Below are 18456 nucleotides of genomic sequence, written 5' to 3' on the forward strand. Positions count from 1 at the left end.
CGAATGGGGCGATAAACGGGAATAAAACGCGAACCATCTTACCCCAACATACTATATTTCCTATTACGTTACATGTTTTGAAATACTGACATCTGTTTGGTGTGTTGTTGTTAAACTAGGGTCGCAATAACAAGATTAAAACCATTGTCTACAGCAGCACAGAACAAATACTTAAAGGTCATGTTTATGAAACCGTTACACCACACTTCGTTGCTTTTGAAGCTGATTTTTTGCTTGGATTCGCTTCATCCAATCACGTACGTGGCTATTATGACATCACAAAGGTCGCACTGTGACGTCTATAGGCCTGAGTAGCAGTTGTTTCAAGCTACCCTTTTGTCTTTGTACAATTATCCGCTTTTATTGATATAGCAACAAAATAGCTATTTCAGTGCAGAACGCCCCCAAACGCTTTTTGCATTTTTTAAATTCCATTCAAACCACGTGACCTTATTTTTGCCGCACAAAAGAATTAGTTTTCACGCCTCATTAACTTCGTTTGTTTAGTCATAATGGTTTGTTATATTTTGACAATGATGTTTTCGACGTAACAAACAAGTAGCATACGGTCAATAGACTTTGTATTTTTAAATAGATCAGTTATTTTAAACCGAAATAACGCCCCCCCAAAATGCTAACCGTATTTCGTTCAATGATCCGTTAAGGCGACCTTTTTACTGGTGACATTTCCCAGCAAATGTCGGATAATGTGAGCCCAGGCCACCACAGTAAACCGCAAGGTTTAACATTAGCAGCAAACTGAATGCCGTGCATTATTCTTACACCTGCTGTCTTTGCAATTTCCTGGCAGTATTCAAAGTGATAATGTCGATTATGACATCACAAACCACAGGCAAGCGCGCGCGACCGATTTTCGTTGAATAAAAATGTTACGGCATTTCAAACTGTGCGATTTAACTGTAAGATTAGGCAAGCATCAACAAATAGGTGAACGCGACATTTAAACAACAAATACCAGCCGATTTCAAGTATATACTCAAAATCCAGTTATGCATTTACTACTTTCTCAGCGGTGTTTATGATTTATTACGAACCCTGCTTTTAAAGTCTTACTTTAAGCTTAAAGATGCGATTCATGACAATAATCCAAACGAAACAGTAATTTTATTCATAATAAATACAATATAGTCTGTAAGAAATAAAAATAGTGAAGCTTTTTCTTAATGTAAGTGCATAGATTAGCATTTAAAACAACGTAACTCAGCCATTGCCGCTTGTTTACGTTTTTTATATTCGACAGAACATTTCTCCCAACTTACGCAACAATTGAAATACATGACGTCATAATGGGCAGTGATGACGTAACTCCTTGAAGGTAAAGTACGTTGATAATAGATTTTCAGGTTCTTGCAAAATAGGGCATTGACGTGTTTACTCACTCAATAAAGTAATTTGTATTATTTATATCACCTTGGGCATAAGGTTTGCATTGATGCATGCTGCAAAGCTTTGTTAGGCATATTTTGCTAGAATTTTTGGTGGGTAAATAAGACGGTAGCTTGCTGTTAACCAATTTTAAAGGTTAGGGAAATGTCAAGGTCTATTCTCGGTAAAAGAAGCGTCCTGGAACATTTTAAAACTGTATTTGGCTACGTGACATTTTTTCATTAATCTTACGTGCTTCTGGACGACGATGACGACTGTTGTAACTTAAAGGCGCGAGATTTTCGTTTCGAAGGTGGCAGGTCGTCCATTTTGCCTCTTTTGCGACCGCATAATAACTGTATGAAAGTTTCACGAAACGTTTTGTTGCACAAAGCGAAACAGAACGGGTTGACGGTCGAGTTAATATAGCAGAGGTAATACGCGGCGTCCCAAGCCGCTATTGGTATGCATTCGTGGCCTTCAGCGCAAAATGACTTATACACAGCACACACGTTGTAGGGTAACCACGTTACAACGAATGCCAACAGGATAGCGCTCAATGTTCTCGCTGCTTTACGTTCGGATGAAGGCATTCTAACCGAACCCCCACTTCGTGCCCGTTGACGTGGACACGTGATCTCAATATCATCATGGTTCGATACCTGCACCTTTGGCGCCACCAAACGGACTTTAGACGACCTGTCTCTTGCTCCAAGGCTGTCTTGTTCACTGGCACTGCTTTGTTGTTTTAATCTTTCCAGAACTGATTCGGTTTTTGTCGCATTCGAACTTTGACTTGATTTGCTCTCAGTAGTCGAATGTTTTCTGGATCGAACTTTTTCGACAAAACTTTTCGACCTTGGTTTCGGTGGAGGGACAAATACTTCGCAAAAATCGGAATCTTCCGTTTTCGCGGCAAAGTCAGGTTTCGCTTCTTGAGCCAAAGGACTGAGACTGATCCTAGGTGCGGTTGAATTCGAACGGATTCTAGACTCTCGTTTATCATTGTTACTTCTCCCTTTACTAGATCGACGTTGAAACAGCGACACAGATCCAAAGGAGCCCAGCCTCGATCTTGGTTCATTACCGCCATCACCGGGCGCCTTTGAAAATAGTGGAAACGACCCCAATTTCGGCGATCCGTTTGGTGTTTGGCCTCTGTAACTTCGCCTGCGCAAGTTCAAAAATGGCGACGCTGAGCTGGTTGATCTTGATTTACCATAACTGCTTAAATATTCCAAGTATTGCGAACACTTACGAGTTTCTCTGTATATGAGACCGTACAGTACAGTCATTACAAGCACCGGTAGATAGAATGCAAGTATAGCTGTCACAAGCGTGATGGTTGCGTCTTCAAAGAACTGAATCTGGCACTGGTCGTCTTCAACTGTCCTTCCACGCACTAATGGCCATATAACAATAGCAGGAGACCACAGCAACATTGAGAACACCCAAGCTATAGTTATAAATATACGAGTCTTGCCACGTGTCCTCCCTTCTCTATACGTGAAGGGTCTTGTTACGGAGAAGTAGCGATCCAAGCAGATCAACATCAGATTCGCCACCGATGCCATGCTCAATGTATAGTCAATACATAACCAGATATCACATAGTATCGGCCCGAGCATCCAGGTTCGGGTTATCATGTAGATCGGATAGAGGGTCATCGATACGACTCCAATAACTAAGTCAGAGCAAGCCAAGCTTACAAGGAACATATTGTTGATTGTACGAAGTTGTCGGTTGGCCCGGTAAGAAGCGATCACAAGGAAATTGCCGGTGACGGTGACTACCATGAGGACAACCGCCATGATCGATATAGCAATCACCTGCGTGGAAAAAAATCAATTAGTTCCCCATTATAATTTATGGACAATTAAGTAGCAGAGGACAATTACTGGGTATTTATATTAAATCCGCTTTAGCGATGGACTTAGTTAAGACCAAAGTTAGTATAGACCAAGTTAGGAAACGGCGCTCGTGTCTGCCATTACGGAGCCCACAGAGCGTAAATCGCCTATACAAATGCATGGTCGGCATGTGTTCATTTAGTTCTTGTAAGCGAAACAAAGCTAGAAAACACGTATAGCGGTTGTTTTATCATTTAAAATATAATTTCTAATATAAATCTTGTTATATAATATTAAATCTAGGAATTAATGTGAAGTAAATTAATATTTTGACTGGTTTTCGGCGTACAGTGTGGTTTAACGGGGTACTTTACGTTGGCGATTAAAACTAGCAGAAATCAGCTTAGTTTACATAATAGTATATGATCATACCTACGAATCTACAGAGCCATTCTTTACTACATTTATAACCCAACTTGAGTGGACATGCAGCTCCAAACTGCTTAAGTACTAGCAGATAAGGTGTTCGCATTTTCCGATTTCATAAAGACCCGTAACGCAAAAAAGGTAGCTTACTAATTCAAGCAGAGGACCAAAAATAGTAACTCAGTATTGTTTTCCTCAATGTCATTTCGATATTAGGCAAATTTTACACAGATACCTTAAGTTTCGTTGCCGGGTATACGTGTTAAGTTTGTGAGCCAAAAAGTAAAATCACGGCAATTTACATGCAAAACTGCAGCTAGATACACCAGTTTATGGTAATGTTATGCGTTTTTGTTTGTATTTTTATATTTTAAACATGTTCTTTTTTGATTTTGCTTAGTAAACTTAATATTTTCTGTTTTTTTACTCTTTAATCGATTGAGTGTTCAATAAAAGTTGATTATTTTTGTGAGGTTTATTATTGTGATAAGATATAACATTAGTAGAAAGCCATTTTTACGCGTAGAAGTGCTTGGTTTTTAAAAAATCGCAATATTTAAACGAAAAACAGCACCCAGCAATGATAAAATGCTATGCCGTGGGCTCGGTAATGGTGGCGTCTATGACGTCATAGACGCGCAACAATGGATAACAAGACTCGTTGTTTTACAATCCGTTTCCTAACTTGGTCTATACTAACTTTGGTTAAGACCAAAGCTGTTCGCGTTATTGGTAAGCGCTGTGCGATGAAACACCTCGACGCTACATCATTGTGGGCGTATGTGTCCTTGGGCAAGACACTTAACGACAATTGTTCCAATCCAGTGGTCACTGATAGGTTGTTCAAGTTGTCAGCCATACATAAAAGCAATCACGCACAAAGTTACATACGTGGTAACTTGTAAGCGGGTACAGGTGTATGAAACAGAACATCCATGTTATAACGATTATCGTTGCCCACCATGCGAGGATAAATAAGTTACATACGTCGTAACTTGTAAGCGGGCACGAGGTGTATGAAACAGAACACCCGTGTTATAACGACCGTCGTTGCCCCGCCATGCAACTTTTCGATGGGTAATGATTTTCTAAAAAAATGATAATTAAAAAAAAGTGACAACTGAGTTAAAGCAATTGCCGTAAGTGTTTTGCCCAAGAAAATACAAACGTCCATGACGTTAAAGCATCGAACGTGGTATTCTCTACCGCTCTAACCGCTGTGGTATGATGCCTGCTTACCAGGAAGTCACATGAACGCATTCACCCTAATCTGATGCGTCATAGTTAACTCTATTATTTAGATTAAAATTGTTGCCCAAGCGAGTTTCGGTTTCAACCTCCGAATTCTCTAATGGGAATCAACTTTAACCATTGTTATGCGTTGGTTGAGCTAACATACGATGGTGTAACGGATAAACAGGTTTCACCACTCACATAATATACTGGCGTCGTTAGCTTAAGGTAAGAACACAATTTTTAAACGTTTTGACCAAATTTCCAAAACTATACTTTCTTACACAGCTTATTACAAGCTATTAATATAGTGCTGTGGGTAAAAATGATTCGCGTTGTTATCCCTTATACCCTTTTTGCATGGTAAAAAATGCGAATAGTGATTCGCATTAACTCGTCATATGATAACTCGCTTACCGCGTTGTTTTGCATGGTCATTGGTTTATGCGCGTATCAACAGTGAGTTAGCCTATTTTAGCGTTATATTGTTAAATCTAGTTTATAAAATAAGTTCTGATACTTTATGGTGCTATTACGTAAAACTGTACTTCACCATACTTTTCTTTACTCGCCTAATGCGAGTAACAACCAACCTTCTACAGCAGATGACACGCTTATGACGTTATGCGTGTTAACTTTGTTTTTGCGAGTAAATATGCGAGTACTTACGCGCATAAAAGTGACCATGCAAAAAGGATAATAATATCCCATATTTCCTAATCGTGTTTTAACAATTACCAACGATCTTTTATAGAGCCGTGAGAATTCGTTATAGCGATATGTAAATATTCTTCGTTTATTTCCAAATAGGACAATAAAAAAAATCTTAAACCATTAACCTAATTTACTCTATAACAGCCAAATGGCCCAGTTTACCCAAACCGCTGCATGGGGACGATACCGGGTTCAAAGCTCGATGATACCACTGTGGACGTGTGTATTTCAAACAAAAACACTTATCGGAAATTGCTCCAAACCATTATTCAGTAATGCCGTCTTCAATTAAACAGTTTAAAAACGACAACAAACTGTACAGCCAAGCCATATTCGTAAGTTAAAGGTGTATAGAAAGCCACCGTATGTAGTAATCTCACCGGGAATTATAATCCATTAATCCCCCCCTACAATTAATGTTTATGTCGATAATATTGACAGCATTTTTTGCAAAACGGGATGTTTTTTTTGCAAACGCGCATTTTTTTAATTACCATCCCCCCCCGCACCCCCCATGAATAAAAATAAACAGCAATGATTTCCGAACATCTGCTGTTGATTTTTGCTCATCTTAAATAAAGGCGATGGAATCGTAACCTTACCATGGTCCTACATACAGATCTGTCATACTTTACCCAATTATATTTTCCGACCAAGTCATTTGTTCGGCTTTCTCCTGATATATTTGTAAACTCTGCTGATCCGGCCACTTGCGAACGGACAGTGTTTTACACATCGACCAAAAATAGCGACGTTTCGTTTCTCTTAAATTTAGCGCAAGAATTTAAAGCATTTTCAAAAATTTCGCTGAACTAAAAACAAACAGAAAATTAAAACAAACTCATTAAAAAAATTGATTTTTTTTCAGGAAATGTAATTTTTAAAAACAAAAAATTCAATACAACAGAAACGGCAAGCGTTTGTTTTAAATGTTAGGCTAAGATTTCGCGGTAAACCGTGGTCCAGGATACCCTTTCATTAACTTTACTGCGGTTGCTTTGAGTGATGGCCCAAATTTGGACGAAAACCTTGGGGTATCTGCGGCGTTTTAGAATACTGGAACATTAGCTTATAATGTGCATTGCTCCACCATGGGAGACGGTGGTATGAAAGTGGCAATCGGAAACCGTTGGCGACGAAATGATTTTTAAATTACTTTCAAACCAATGTGATTTCGACTTGTATTATTTCGCCCAATTGTAATACCGCCCCCAGCTATAAGAACTAATATTACACGATATCATTTACCGTATTGTTAAAAATACGCGAACTGCAGTTTTATGATGAAGATGTAAATTGTAATAATCCGTTAGTGCATATTATAATGTCCCAATATTTTCTGGTCGTGTTTTAAACAATTAACAACGCTCTTTTAGAGTCGTAAGGAAACGGTTGAATAATTTTGTAAACATTCTTTGCTTACTACCAAACGTAAAAAGAGAATGGAAACATGTACCATCTTACCCCAACCTTCTGTATATAGTTGGACCATTTTACCCCAACCTATTTTTAGAAAACCCGTAACTCCTGGGTTGAATCCTCAGTTTAATTTCACGAAACAGCGTGGTGTGCTTTGTGTTTTTGGGATTATTTCAGCAGGGGGTGTTAATATCTCGAAACAATAAAGTTTCTCACCGAATTAATAACCTACCCGCCTACGCGTATAATATTCTGCTGTTGCCGCCAAACGTAATATAGTGGGGGGGGGAAGATGGGACACCTTCTCGTTCTATTTTCACGTCCCATTTGGTAGTAAACAAAGAAAATTCGAAGAATTATAAAGCTGTATCCTCACAACTCCCATAGACCGTTCTTTATTGTTTAAAACACGATCCGGATATTTGGATATTATGTGCTAAAGGTGTCCCATCTTCTCCCACCTTACTTATAGTAGGTTTTCATGTGGCCGCTTCACTAAGAGACAAATAAACCAAAGAGATTTTGACAATTATGATGATATAGGTTGAACAAGTGTATGTAAGCCCATGTTTGCACCGCAATCACATATGCACAGTTGGTACTCCAGTTGTTGCGCAAACGTTCAATAATTCAAACACTCAGGTTTTAAAACGCGCTTCACCAAACTGAATTCGCTTTTCCCTATCTTTCATCGCAACGATGCCATTCAAACGCTGATGGCTTCGGTGCTACGCGGTTGATTTAGCATGCCCCGAACCCCAGAGGTATAACGCCTGTCAATCAACAAGTACCAGCTTCATATGTCTAAGTCACTTTACCGACTCAAGTTACAAACCTGCAACACATGGCCGTACTTTAATGCAGCGAAACTCACTTTTTCATCCTATTTTCCCTTCCTATTTGGTAGTACACAAAGAACATTCAAAGTATTATAAATTTCGATATTACGAGCTAAAGGTGTCCCATCTTCCCCCACCCCACTATATATACGTTACGTTTTGTTTGAATTATGGACCACACTTGTATTCTATATTGGTATTTTACATAACCATATATACCATATAGTACTTTAATTAAAGTTGCTTATATGGTTTGTTGGGTTAAGTTTTCAATCTCTTTTATCGTCCCATTTGGTAGTAAACAAAGAATATTTAAAGAATTAAAAAACCGTATCTTCACGACTATAAAAAAACGTTGTTAATTGTTCAAAACACGATCAAGAAATGTGGGATCTAGGCCCCAACGGTATCCATCTTACCCCACAGTATTATAAGCTTGTAAATGCTACTAGTCATTCATACGCTTACACAATAAACAATGTACATGACAACGTAACTTAGATTCGTTTCTTCCATAACGAAGCAGATACCAATACGCATAAGGACAAAAGGGGAAAGGTGGCAATTTAAACGCCGTTAAGGGCAATGTATAATACTGTGTGTTTACATAGATACCGTTGTATCATGGGTAATGACACCACAGGCCAGCGTTTGATTTATTTGTGCCTTAAAAATTTAATGAAAACACTAAGAATTCAGTACTGAAATACTTATAGGACCTTGGGAGTTGGGACCTATATTACAATTTGGTCTATTAAGCTATTACCCCTTTTATAATTTCCAGGCAGTTAATATCACACCCACGCAAAGGTTTGAGACTTGAATTGGTTTATTGTTGGCGCCATGCGGGAACTATTGAAACGCTATTGCAACAATATAGTTATGCATGTTGTCGCTTTTATGCGATACAAGCGTGAGTGTTATTGCCCCAACGACCTTAATAGGCGGCAAAACGTAAGTGGAAAATTGAACTTGCTAACTCTTGCTTAAATGTAATGCATAACACGAATGTGTCAACTGTAAGAAGTTTTTTAAATACAAACTGACACGCGGCCATCCCTTGTTTATATTAAATCAGTCAAAGAAAGTCAACCCCCAACCGAAGTGAAACAGAGCGATTTAATTATAAAATGTGATGACTGCGTACCAGTTTGTGTTTTAGATATTGTTCTCGTGTACCAGTGTAGTTACTTGGAGATTTCCTCTATTTCTGTATACGGCAGCCCTTTAGCATCTATAGTGAATTGAACCTATTCCATAAGGGTAAGGTCTTACGGAACGCCAGTGACCGTACCAGTCTGCGTTTAAGATATTGGTTAACCGTAACTATTAAACCCATACCTTGCAACTTATTGCTCCACATAAACCGACGTCACGGCACGCATACAGAACGTTAATCATTACCAGGATGACTTTATAACACACGACCACTACATTACCATTAAACAAGATTAATCTAATTTATACCAGGGTGTCAATGAAATAAACATCGATGCCAAAACTTAATGTGTGAATGAATTAATGTCATTATTTATCCTCGCATGGTGGGGCAAGAACAGTTAACATGGGTGTTCTGTTTCATACACCTCGTGCCCGCTTACAAGTTACCACGTATGTAACTTTGTGGGTGATAACTTTCCTATTTAGCTGAAAATTGGGTCAACTCATAAGCGGCTTGAAGCAATTATCGTTTAGTTTCTTTCCTATAGACCCACATTCTATTAATAGACATGTAGGAAATAGGAATAAACATTTCTATCGCATGAAACATTAATACCTTTGCTTGACGTTAAGTATTTTTACACGAGATTGAGATAAGATTAAAAAACTTTACTCTCTGGGTTAAAACGTAAATATAACGAGGAGTTTTAAATCAGATGAAACCATTTCGTTTGACGTTGTCTGCCGGCACAATAACTTAGTCAATAATGCATAAGTGCGAGAATAGAACATGATGGGCTCGTTTCTATATTTAAAAAACCTTCACCGAATTCCTTTGTCTTAAATGACGGAGAGTAGTTTGGGGGCAAAATGGTTCATGAAGGTTGGGGTAAGATGGTTCATGTAGGTTGGGGTAAGATGGTTCATGTGGGATGGGGTAAAATGGTTCATTTTTTATTATTCTTTATCGTCGTAAACAAAACATATTTACAGAGTTATGAAACCGAAGCCCTGCGACTTTAAAAGAGCTTTGTTAATTGTTCAAAACACTATTAGGAAATATGGGATATTATGTGCTTACGGTATCCCATCTTACCCCCAGTAATAATAGTTTAGGCAACTTTGAGCAATTACTAATTATTTTTAACTAATTACGTGAAACAAAATCTGAGTTCATTGTATGTTGGGTTTAAAAGCCAAACTTTTTGACTTTTTTACTCTATAGAGCGTTTTTAGTTGTTAAAAACACGATCAGGAAATATGAGAATTAGATGCTCGTTCATTTAACCCAACAACAGCACGATCTACTTTTACATGAAATCGAACTTACCTGGGGTAGCGTATGCCCTCCAATTCTCCCCCCCACTTCTTGTCCCGTTGATAAGTTACCCGCATACCATGACGTAGTTGGGGAAACCCCTCCTTCCAAAGCCACCGATACTGACACCTTTGCATGGTGTGACGTGGAAGTGATGACGTCACTCAAATTCATTACGTAATAAAGTTACTCCGACGCCATCTTGTTTGGTGGCGAAAACCGCAACGTCAGCTTAAACTAATCACTTTAACATTTTCCTGCGGGCGAGAAACAAATGACCTTTGTGTTCCACGAATTCTTGCAAGTTAGCAAAAGCTTCATGGTTCATGTTTTAAAGCGCATGAAACCATGAAAACTTATATTTACAACTTTACAAAACACACGCTAAAACCTTTCCATAAATTCTTACTATTTTGTAGAGTTGGGAAATACAAGACACATTTTCATTCAATTTTCTTGTCTCGTTTGGTAGTAAACAAACTACACTTAAAAAATTATAAAGCTGTATCCTCACAACTCCCATATACCGTTGTTAATTGTTTAAAACAGGATCACGATATTAGAATATTATGTGCTAAAGATGTCCCATCTTACCCCACTGATTAAAAAACTATAAACACAACAAACTAGCAAGTGCAGGAGGGCTGCAAATCGAAAAACAAACTATTTCATACGCGCTTCGGCCGTTTGGGAAATGCACGTTCAATGCTCGGATGCGGAAAGCAATTAAACCGATTGAACGTTACAACCTGTTTGCTTGATTGCTTGTACACAACACTAGATAACGTGGGTAAAGTAGTTACGTTAGTAATCACATATATAGAAGCTTTAGCATTAAGAACAAAACATACGCGGTAGCTTATCAACGATCAAAGGTTATTTGTTTGTGGTATTTTGTTTGTACAACATATCATTATATTTGATTGTTCGATAACCACAAACTACATTTGTACTTGAATGAACCACCGCCAATATACCAAGCATATCACGCGAATTCATTTAATGCGGTTAAGTACATTATGTGTGTCGGGCAAACGCATTGAATGCAACGCTGTTACAGTTAAGAGATTTCTCGTAAACCAAACAACAATGTAAAAACATTATTCACACAATACATCAAAGTAACTTCTCAATGCTGGTATAATCTATAAAAACATTTTAATTGCCACGCGTTACAAAACATATATATGTTACCTATATATATAGTACTGTGGGGTAAGATGGATACCGTTAGCACATAATATCCCATATTTCCTAAACGTGTTTTTGATAATTAACGCTGTATTGCAGTCGAGGGGATGCGGACATATATAAGTGTAATATCCCTTGTTTAGTAATAAGTTAGTTAGCCGAAAAAAGAGAATGAAAACATGTCCCATCTTACCCCAACCTACTATATCACAACCACGATGTTTAAACTTTGTTTAGCAAAAGCAAGTGATTAAATGTTAATACTCCTCATTAAAGTTAATTACCACAGCCGCGTAACACGTAGTGACTTTTAATTGACCTGCAAGCCACTAATCCCACACCGTGGGCGAAATACACAACATTAAACACATATACATCAAAACAAAACTCCGTACCGTCAAACAAAAACACTCTACATGTCACATAACGCATGTAACTCTTTATATTAAAAACGGCAATATAGATTATGCAACGCTTTTTGATTCATAACATCAAAAAACTGACCGTATTTTTCACCTTTACCCTTAAATACGACGCCCCAAACATTGTAACATTATATTAGGTATTCACCTGATATTTCTACCCAACGTATCAGTGGTACGTGGTACATGGTACGTGGTACGTGGTACGTGGTACGTGGTACGTGGTACATGGTACATGGTACGTGGTACGTGGTACGTGGTACGTGGTACGTGGTACATGGTACGTGGCACCACTGCATATCCTGCGACACTTTTTAAGACAAATCTAAATATCAAACGTTCTATTGTTTTTTCTACGTTTTAACTCTTTAAACGATGCATTAATTGCTGTAACTTGTTACATCAAACTATACCAAAAATAACCATAAAAATATCTGAAACCCATACTATAAGTATTATAACAAACATCTTCAACCGACCGTTTCAACCGTATTTTCCAAACTACAGGCTCGCTATGTGTGTATGAGCAATGCAAGCAACACGGACTCCACTTCATTTCCTATACAACGTATATTGAATGCGCTGACAACTCATAATGTAAACAGTTAACTTAAAAAAGATGGAGTTATTAATTAACTGCGTTGTCCAAACAGTCACCTATGAACCGTACCTCACTGCAGCTACCGTGTAGCACAACTGCTATAGCTACATCAGCTATTTAAACCCTTTTATCTTTTAAAAGGCACGCACGACATCGAATTGAAGGGCTGCCTTAGCACTGCTTGCCTTTTTCTACCCCGAGTTCAATAGAGAACCCCAGCCTTTGATATAAAGTTCCCTTGATTTGATAAAGTCAGCTTTTTGCGGTTACAAGTTGCCATTCTCTCACACCAGACAACGGGGTTTAAATTTAACCAGTTAGAATACATAAGCATTAGTAGCGTAATATGCTTAGTGTTTTAGCTAGCACTCGTGTTAATAGTAGGCTGGGATAAGATGGTCCATGACTTCGTTCTATTACATCGCCCCATTTTAAATTAAACAGGAATTATAAAACCGTAGCCTCGCGACTCTAAAAAACATTGTTGATTGTTCAAAACACGATAAGAAAATATGGGATATTATGTGCTTACGCTATCCATCTTACCCCACGGTAATGATAGTTGGACCACTTTTTTAATCACTATTAGTTTTAACCAACCACAACTCACTGTGAGTTTATTGTATGTTGGGTTTAGCAGCCACGCTTTAATTTGACACTTTTACTCAAATAGTTTCTACTCAAAGCGTGTTTTAACGAATGTCGTTTTGTTGCTAATTCCTTTCTCTTCCTTGTTTAAATTAATTTGATCTTTGCTAATCCATTCAAATATAAATAAAATAAATGTCAAAAAAATCATGAAAACAGAATAGAAACTTTCGACCTTTCAAATCCTCGTTTAAGGCGAACTATTATACCTGAGTTCCGTACCATCTTGCCCCATACCCGTACCAACTTACCCCCTCAACTATATACTTACTGTATGCTTACTTAACAAAATATAATTTTCTCCATATCCACGAATACGATAACAAAGTTTAAAATAACGAACGAGCGCGTTACGAATACGAAGCAACAGTCGTTTTAACACGAACCAAAATATTTAGACAACTATTAACAATTTAAATAACTTAGTTATCGTGTCAAAACCTGCAGAGTCAAGATTAATATTCCTTGTGCGCTACAACCATGGCCTAAGTACCTTGTCAAACTTTAACTTAGTCTCCTAGAGGTTCATAACTAATTCAGACGACAACATCACACTTGGAAATATACTAAAACTGTTCGCGGCACGACGACTTAACTCTGTTTATAAATACACAAATTTTGCTGTTTCGTTGGTATTTGCCTCTTTTAGTTCATATTCCGCACAACATTATAAAACTTTTTCCAATAGGTAAAAGTTAATTCATTACATACGACACTTTATCATTATACTCCTCACTACCGCGCCGCCACACAGTCAGATATAGGACCCTGCTTTCACCTAACGCCTTCCTACGTTCAATGTTATTCATCTTGTCGTACAACGTGTGCTACTGATAAGCCTAACGTCGACGAATGTTGGCGAACCCGAGGTCGGGAATCAATTTATGCATAACGTCCCTCACGTTCACGGGGCGTGACGGGCCAATGAAGCGTGACGTTGTTATGCCGGCAATTGTTACGTCATAATCCAATTTTGCAACGTAACAATAAGGTAACAAAGCCATATAGCCCGGAGCCACAACAAACGTGTTTAACTTCCTCTTTGTTTATTCTCCACTCATAAGCGTATAACTTACTCGCAAATCAATTATTGCAAGCGCTGAATGCTCATCGACGAAAAGCGTATAAACAGAAGTGGAACCGACTATGACGTCATAACGATATGCACTCGAGCCGTAATGTCACCGTATGACGTCACAAGAGGCCTTTATGTGTGGACAAAACAAGCAGCGGTCACGACATAGAGGAATTATTTTGTCGCGGGAAGATTAAACGAGAATGAATTAAACACAAATTTTATTCGAGAAATTAATTTTACATGCAGTATCCGAATTGTGTTTTACAAATTATAACAACGCTCTTTCGAAGTCGTGAGAATACGGTTATGTAATTCTTTAAATATCCTTTGTTTCCTTTCAAATGGGATAATAAAAAAACATGTCCCATCTTACCCCAACCTACTACACATGTCCCATCTTACCCCAACCTACTACACATATAAGAAGTTTTTTTGGCGTAATTTACCTAATGTAAATATAAGTACGAAGCAGTATATAGGGAGAACGAAAACACGAACCACTATATATATAAGTATAATTATGTTGCCACGGATACGATAAATTAGAATCAATGTTCTGTTGACGTAATTCGTCCCCGAGTGTTCGCCGTCGATTCTGTCGGTACCGTCAAAACATTGGTTGCTTCCACAACGACAATGGCCTTGTTATCACAAGCACCATTGTTGCGTCACTATAGGGTTTGTTTTTGAACAAACGTGGACACATTTACGTAATATATCTTTGTGTTAAGGCGTCAGCAGATTTAGCCCGCAGTGTGACGTCATTATGGTATTGTGACGTTTCGTTTGTTTTTAATACTAATTGCAATTATTCGTCGCGACCAGATATGTAGATTACTTTGTGACGTCATCAGCCCGCTACCCCCCAACACAAGCAATCAGCGTCCCGGTATTAGCCCACTGTGACGCAACAATATAAATTATTTATCCGACAAAACAAACTATATTTGTCTCCAGACACCACGGGTGACAGCGCTCTGTAGGAATTGCACAAAAATATAAATTCCAAAAATAACCGTTTTCTCTGATTTTCGTTCTGCAACACTGCTATAAAACGCTTGGCAGCACTGCAATCAATAAAACGCAATCGGGAGTCGTTTTATTCATGGAAGAAGTAAATAGAAAACTAATCGCTGTTTAAACCAGTGTTGCATAACCGTTGTAATGAAGTTTAAAATATTAAATATCAATTGATAGCAAAGCTGTGACGAGCTTTGCAAAGTTACATTCCAAACAACTTTGTGCAAGCCTGCAAACTGCAAGCAAACAATAAATAATTCAACTTTTACAATAACGCTCAAAGTCTTTGTGAACCACTATAGTAGGCGACCCAACCAAATCAAATGGTGACCTTATTTCTAAACTACATCAACACAACTTTTAAAAGATCAAATTAATTAAAACAACGAAGAGAAGGGAATTAGCAGCAAAACTACAATCGTTAAACACGCTACGGATAGAATTACTAAAGTGAAAGTATCCAACAAAACCGTGACTTGGTAGACGTAAACGAAACCGGCGGTTCGTAAAGACACCAAGACTTGCCCAGCTATGAGGGGAGTAATCAATTTCAATATTAATCCGCTAATCACTTATAATCCTGGCAACACTGAAAAACTTCACCGTGCAACACTGCAATTGATTTTTAAACAAACCACTTTCACGTTATAACCGCATGCGTTGATATAGTAGATTGGGGTAAGATGGTCCATGTTTTTTTATCCATTTTTTCTTTCTATTCGGTAGTAAATAAAGACAGTAACCAAATAACATTTACAGATGTAACCGTATCTTCGCATCTATAAAAACGTTGTTATTTGTGCATAATACGATTAGAACCAATGGAACATTATGTTTTAACGGTATCCATCTTACCCCACAGTACTTTACAATACGTCACCACACAATGACGTAACATTTAATACACTACGTCACCACACAATGACGTCACTGACTTGGAAACTAGCTACACTTTGTAATCTACCAAGCGCTACAGTCGCTAAAACTAGAACTGAATTATTTATTTTTCAATTCCCCCCCCAACCGACACCGCATTGATTCGAATCAACTCAAAGTTGAGTCGCGCGGTGGTAACTCAATCCGTATTGTGACGTCACAAACAGCTCGTCAACAAGTGCATTACGCTTCACGAACGCAGCAATTTCGTTCATAATGACATACGATTAAAGAAGTTTCTTATGGTGCCCTGTACTCCCTTCAACTCACAAACGAATGTTTAATTCTTTATCACTTCGACTTAATTGAAACTTTGCGCCGCGGTTTCATCGCCTCTGTGACGTTGAAAGGAGACACTACTGCGTAACAATAGCTGAAACAACCAACTTTCGAAACTCACTCAGGAAACTTTCGTCTCATTCAACTAAAGAAACTGACTTTTCAAACCATGTCTGCTCGCGCTAAGAGCTGAAAAAACATAACTGTAAAACCGCTTTTTTTGCATTGGATTGCACAAACCGTATCAAATTTGTCGCTGTTTTTCATTAATTTATAAACAAGTTTCGACACGTTGTGGGTGGAATGTAGAGTTACTTTTTCTTCTACTGCTTACAGTAAAAGACTGAGAATGAATTAGCTTAAGAGTGGGGACGATAAACTATCACAATTTAACAATAATTTATTAAATTTCCAGAATATTTTCTGTACAATTCTTAAATGTGTTAATTTCCTAGCATTGCGAAAAAAGATAAGCTTTAAATAAAAATCTTAGATGCGACAATTTTACTAAAACAACAATTTATGAACAAGTTTTGCACATTATGTCGTACATATTTGCAAAATATGAATTTCAAAAAAGTAGCATGCGGCAGCCTGACCCAGAAAATCCAACCAGGCAGTGACCCTTTAAATTTTAAAGTTAAGAACTTGCTTTGAACCTTAACTAAACACGGATCTGTTCTGTTTCAAGGGGGTGGGGAATGAAAATGGCACGCCTGTTTGAATAATGTTATTTCAAACAGATGAATGCGACCACAAATGTTTTAAACAGGCCATTCTATGTATAGTAGGGTGGGGGAAGATGGGACACCTTTTCCTTTTGTTTTCTCTTTCCATTTGGTAGTAAACAAAGAACATTCAAAGAATTATGAACCCGTTTCCTTACGATTTCCACAGACCGTTGTTGATTCTTTAAAACACGATCAGGCTATTTGGAAATTATGTATTAAAGGTGTCCCATCTTCCCCCCACCCTACTATATATAGGTCATTATAAACCTTGTACTTTAAATTTACGTAAGCTAACAGTTACTCTTACAAAAAATGAGAAAAAAATGACTCTAAACTAAAGTAAAATAACTAATTTAAACTTTTCTTGCAAAATTTACAAAAAAAACGGATCGCTGCGACACACCTCCGAAATACGAGGCAACGCTTATAAACAAATACGGTATGACTGCCTAACTACGCCACATCACTTATATACATATCGTACTCTTGTACCATTAACGGATTTAAAACTAAACCTCCACCTTACATAGCCATACTACCTTCTATGGACTTTCCAGGACAATAGTTTCAAATTACCTTTCATCACAATATCCAATGTTACGTCACAGTTCACGTGTGACGTTCACTACGTAACAATACTTCCTAAATTTTGCATACGTAACGCCCATGTATTATCATGTATTTTTAACCCCACCCCCACAAACCGCGCCCCAGTATTACGTAGCCTTTGGCCCGGTTACGGTCAACCGATCGTCTGTATCTGTGACGTCATAATGAAATTTCGATCCCTTGATTGTTTGTTGATAATTAAATTCGAATTCGTTTAAAATTGTGAATCGATTCACCAGGTATAGCCTTCCCCCTCAGTCATAGCGGTCCCCCCACGCTACACAAACAATGTACCGTTCATGACGTAACACACGCTTTTGCATTCGATCAATACGTCATAAGCGATATTATGCGTCAAATACAGACATTGTAAACGGACAATCGCCGACACAATATAGTATACAGCTTAATTGTATGCAAACCGGGTACTAAAGATAAATTAAGAGCAAACCTGTGGCGTTCTATCTGCAAAACTACATTTCACACAACTTTGTAAGCACACAACTTTTACAATAACAGTCAAAATACTTAGTGAACCACTATAGTAGGCGACCCACCCAAATCAAATACTGACCCAGGATTGGAAAGTATGTCC

General features: G+C 38.0%; 1 protein-coding gene across 1 annotated transcript; it reads right to left on the bottom strand.

The window, feature by feature from the left end:
• Positions 1-1108: 1108 nt before the first annotated feature.
• LOC149727521 (muscarinic acetylcholine receptor M2-like) lies at positions 1109-11843 on the bottom strand. Its single transcript, XM_089887605.1, has 2 exons — positions 10359-11843; positions 1109-3215 (listed from the first exon to the last, which is right to left on the bottom strand). Exons 1-2 carry the CDS (start codon positions 10518-10520, stop codon positions 1635-1637), a joined length of 1743 nt encoding a protein of 580 aa, XP_089743731.1. The 5' UTR covers positions 10521-11843; the 3' UTR covers positions 1109-1634.
• Between the last annotated feature and the right edge of the window lie 6613 nt (positions 11844-18456).

This window comes from Ciona robusta, chromosome 11 (assembly GCF_009617815.1).
Source record: "Ciona robusta chromosome 11, ASM961781v2".
Taxonomy (NCBI): domain Eukaryota; kingdom Metazoa; phylum Chordata; class Ascidiacea; order Phlebobranchia; family Cionidae; genus Ciona; species Ciona robusta.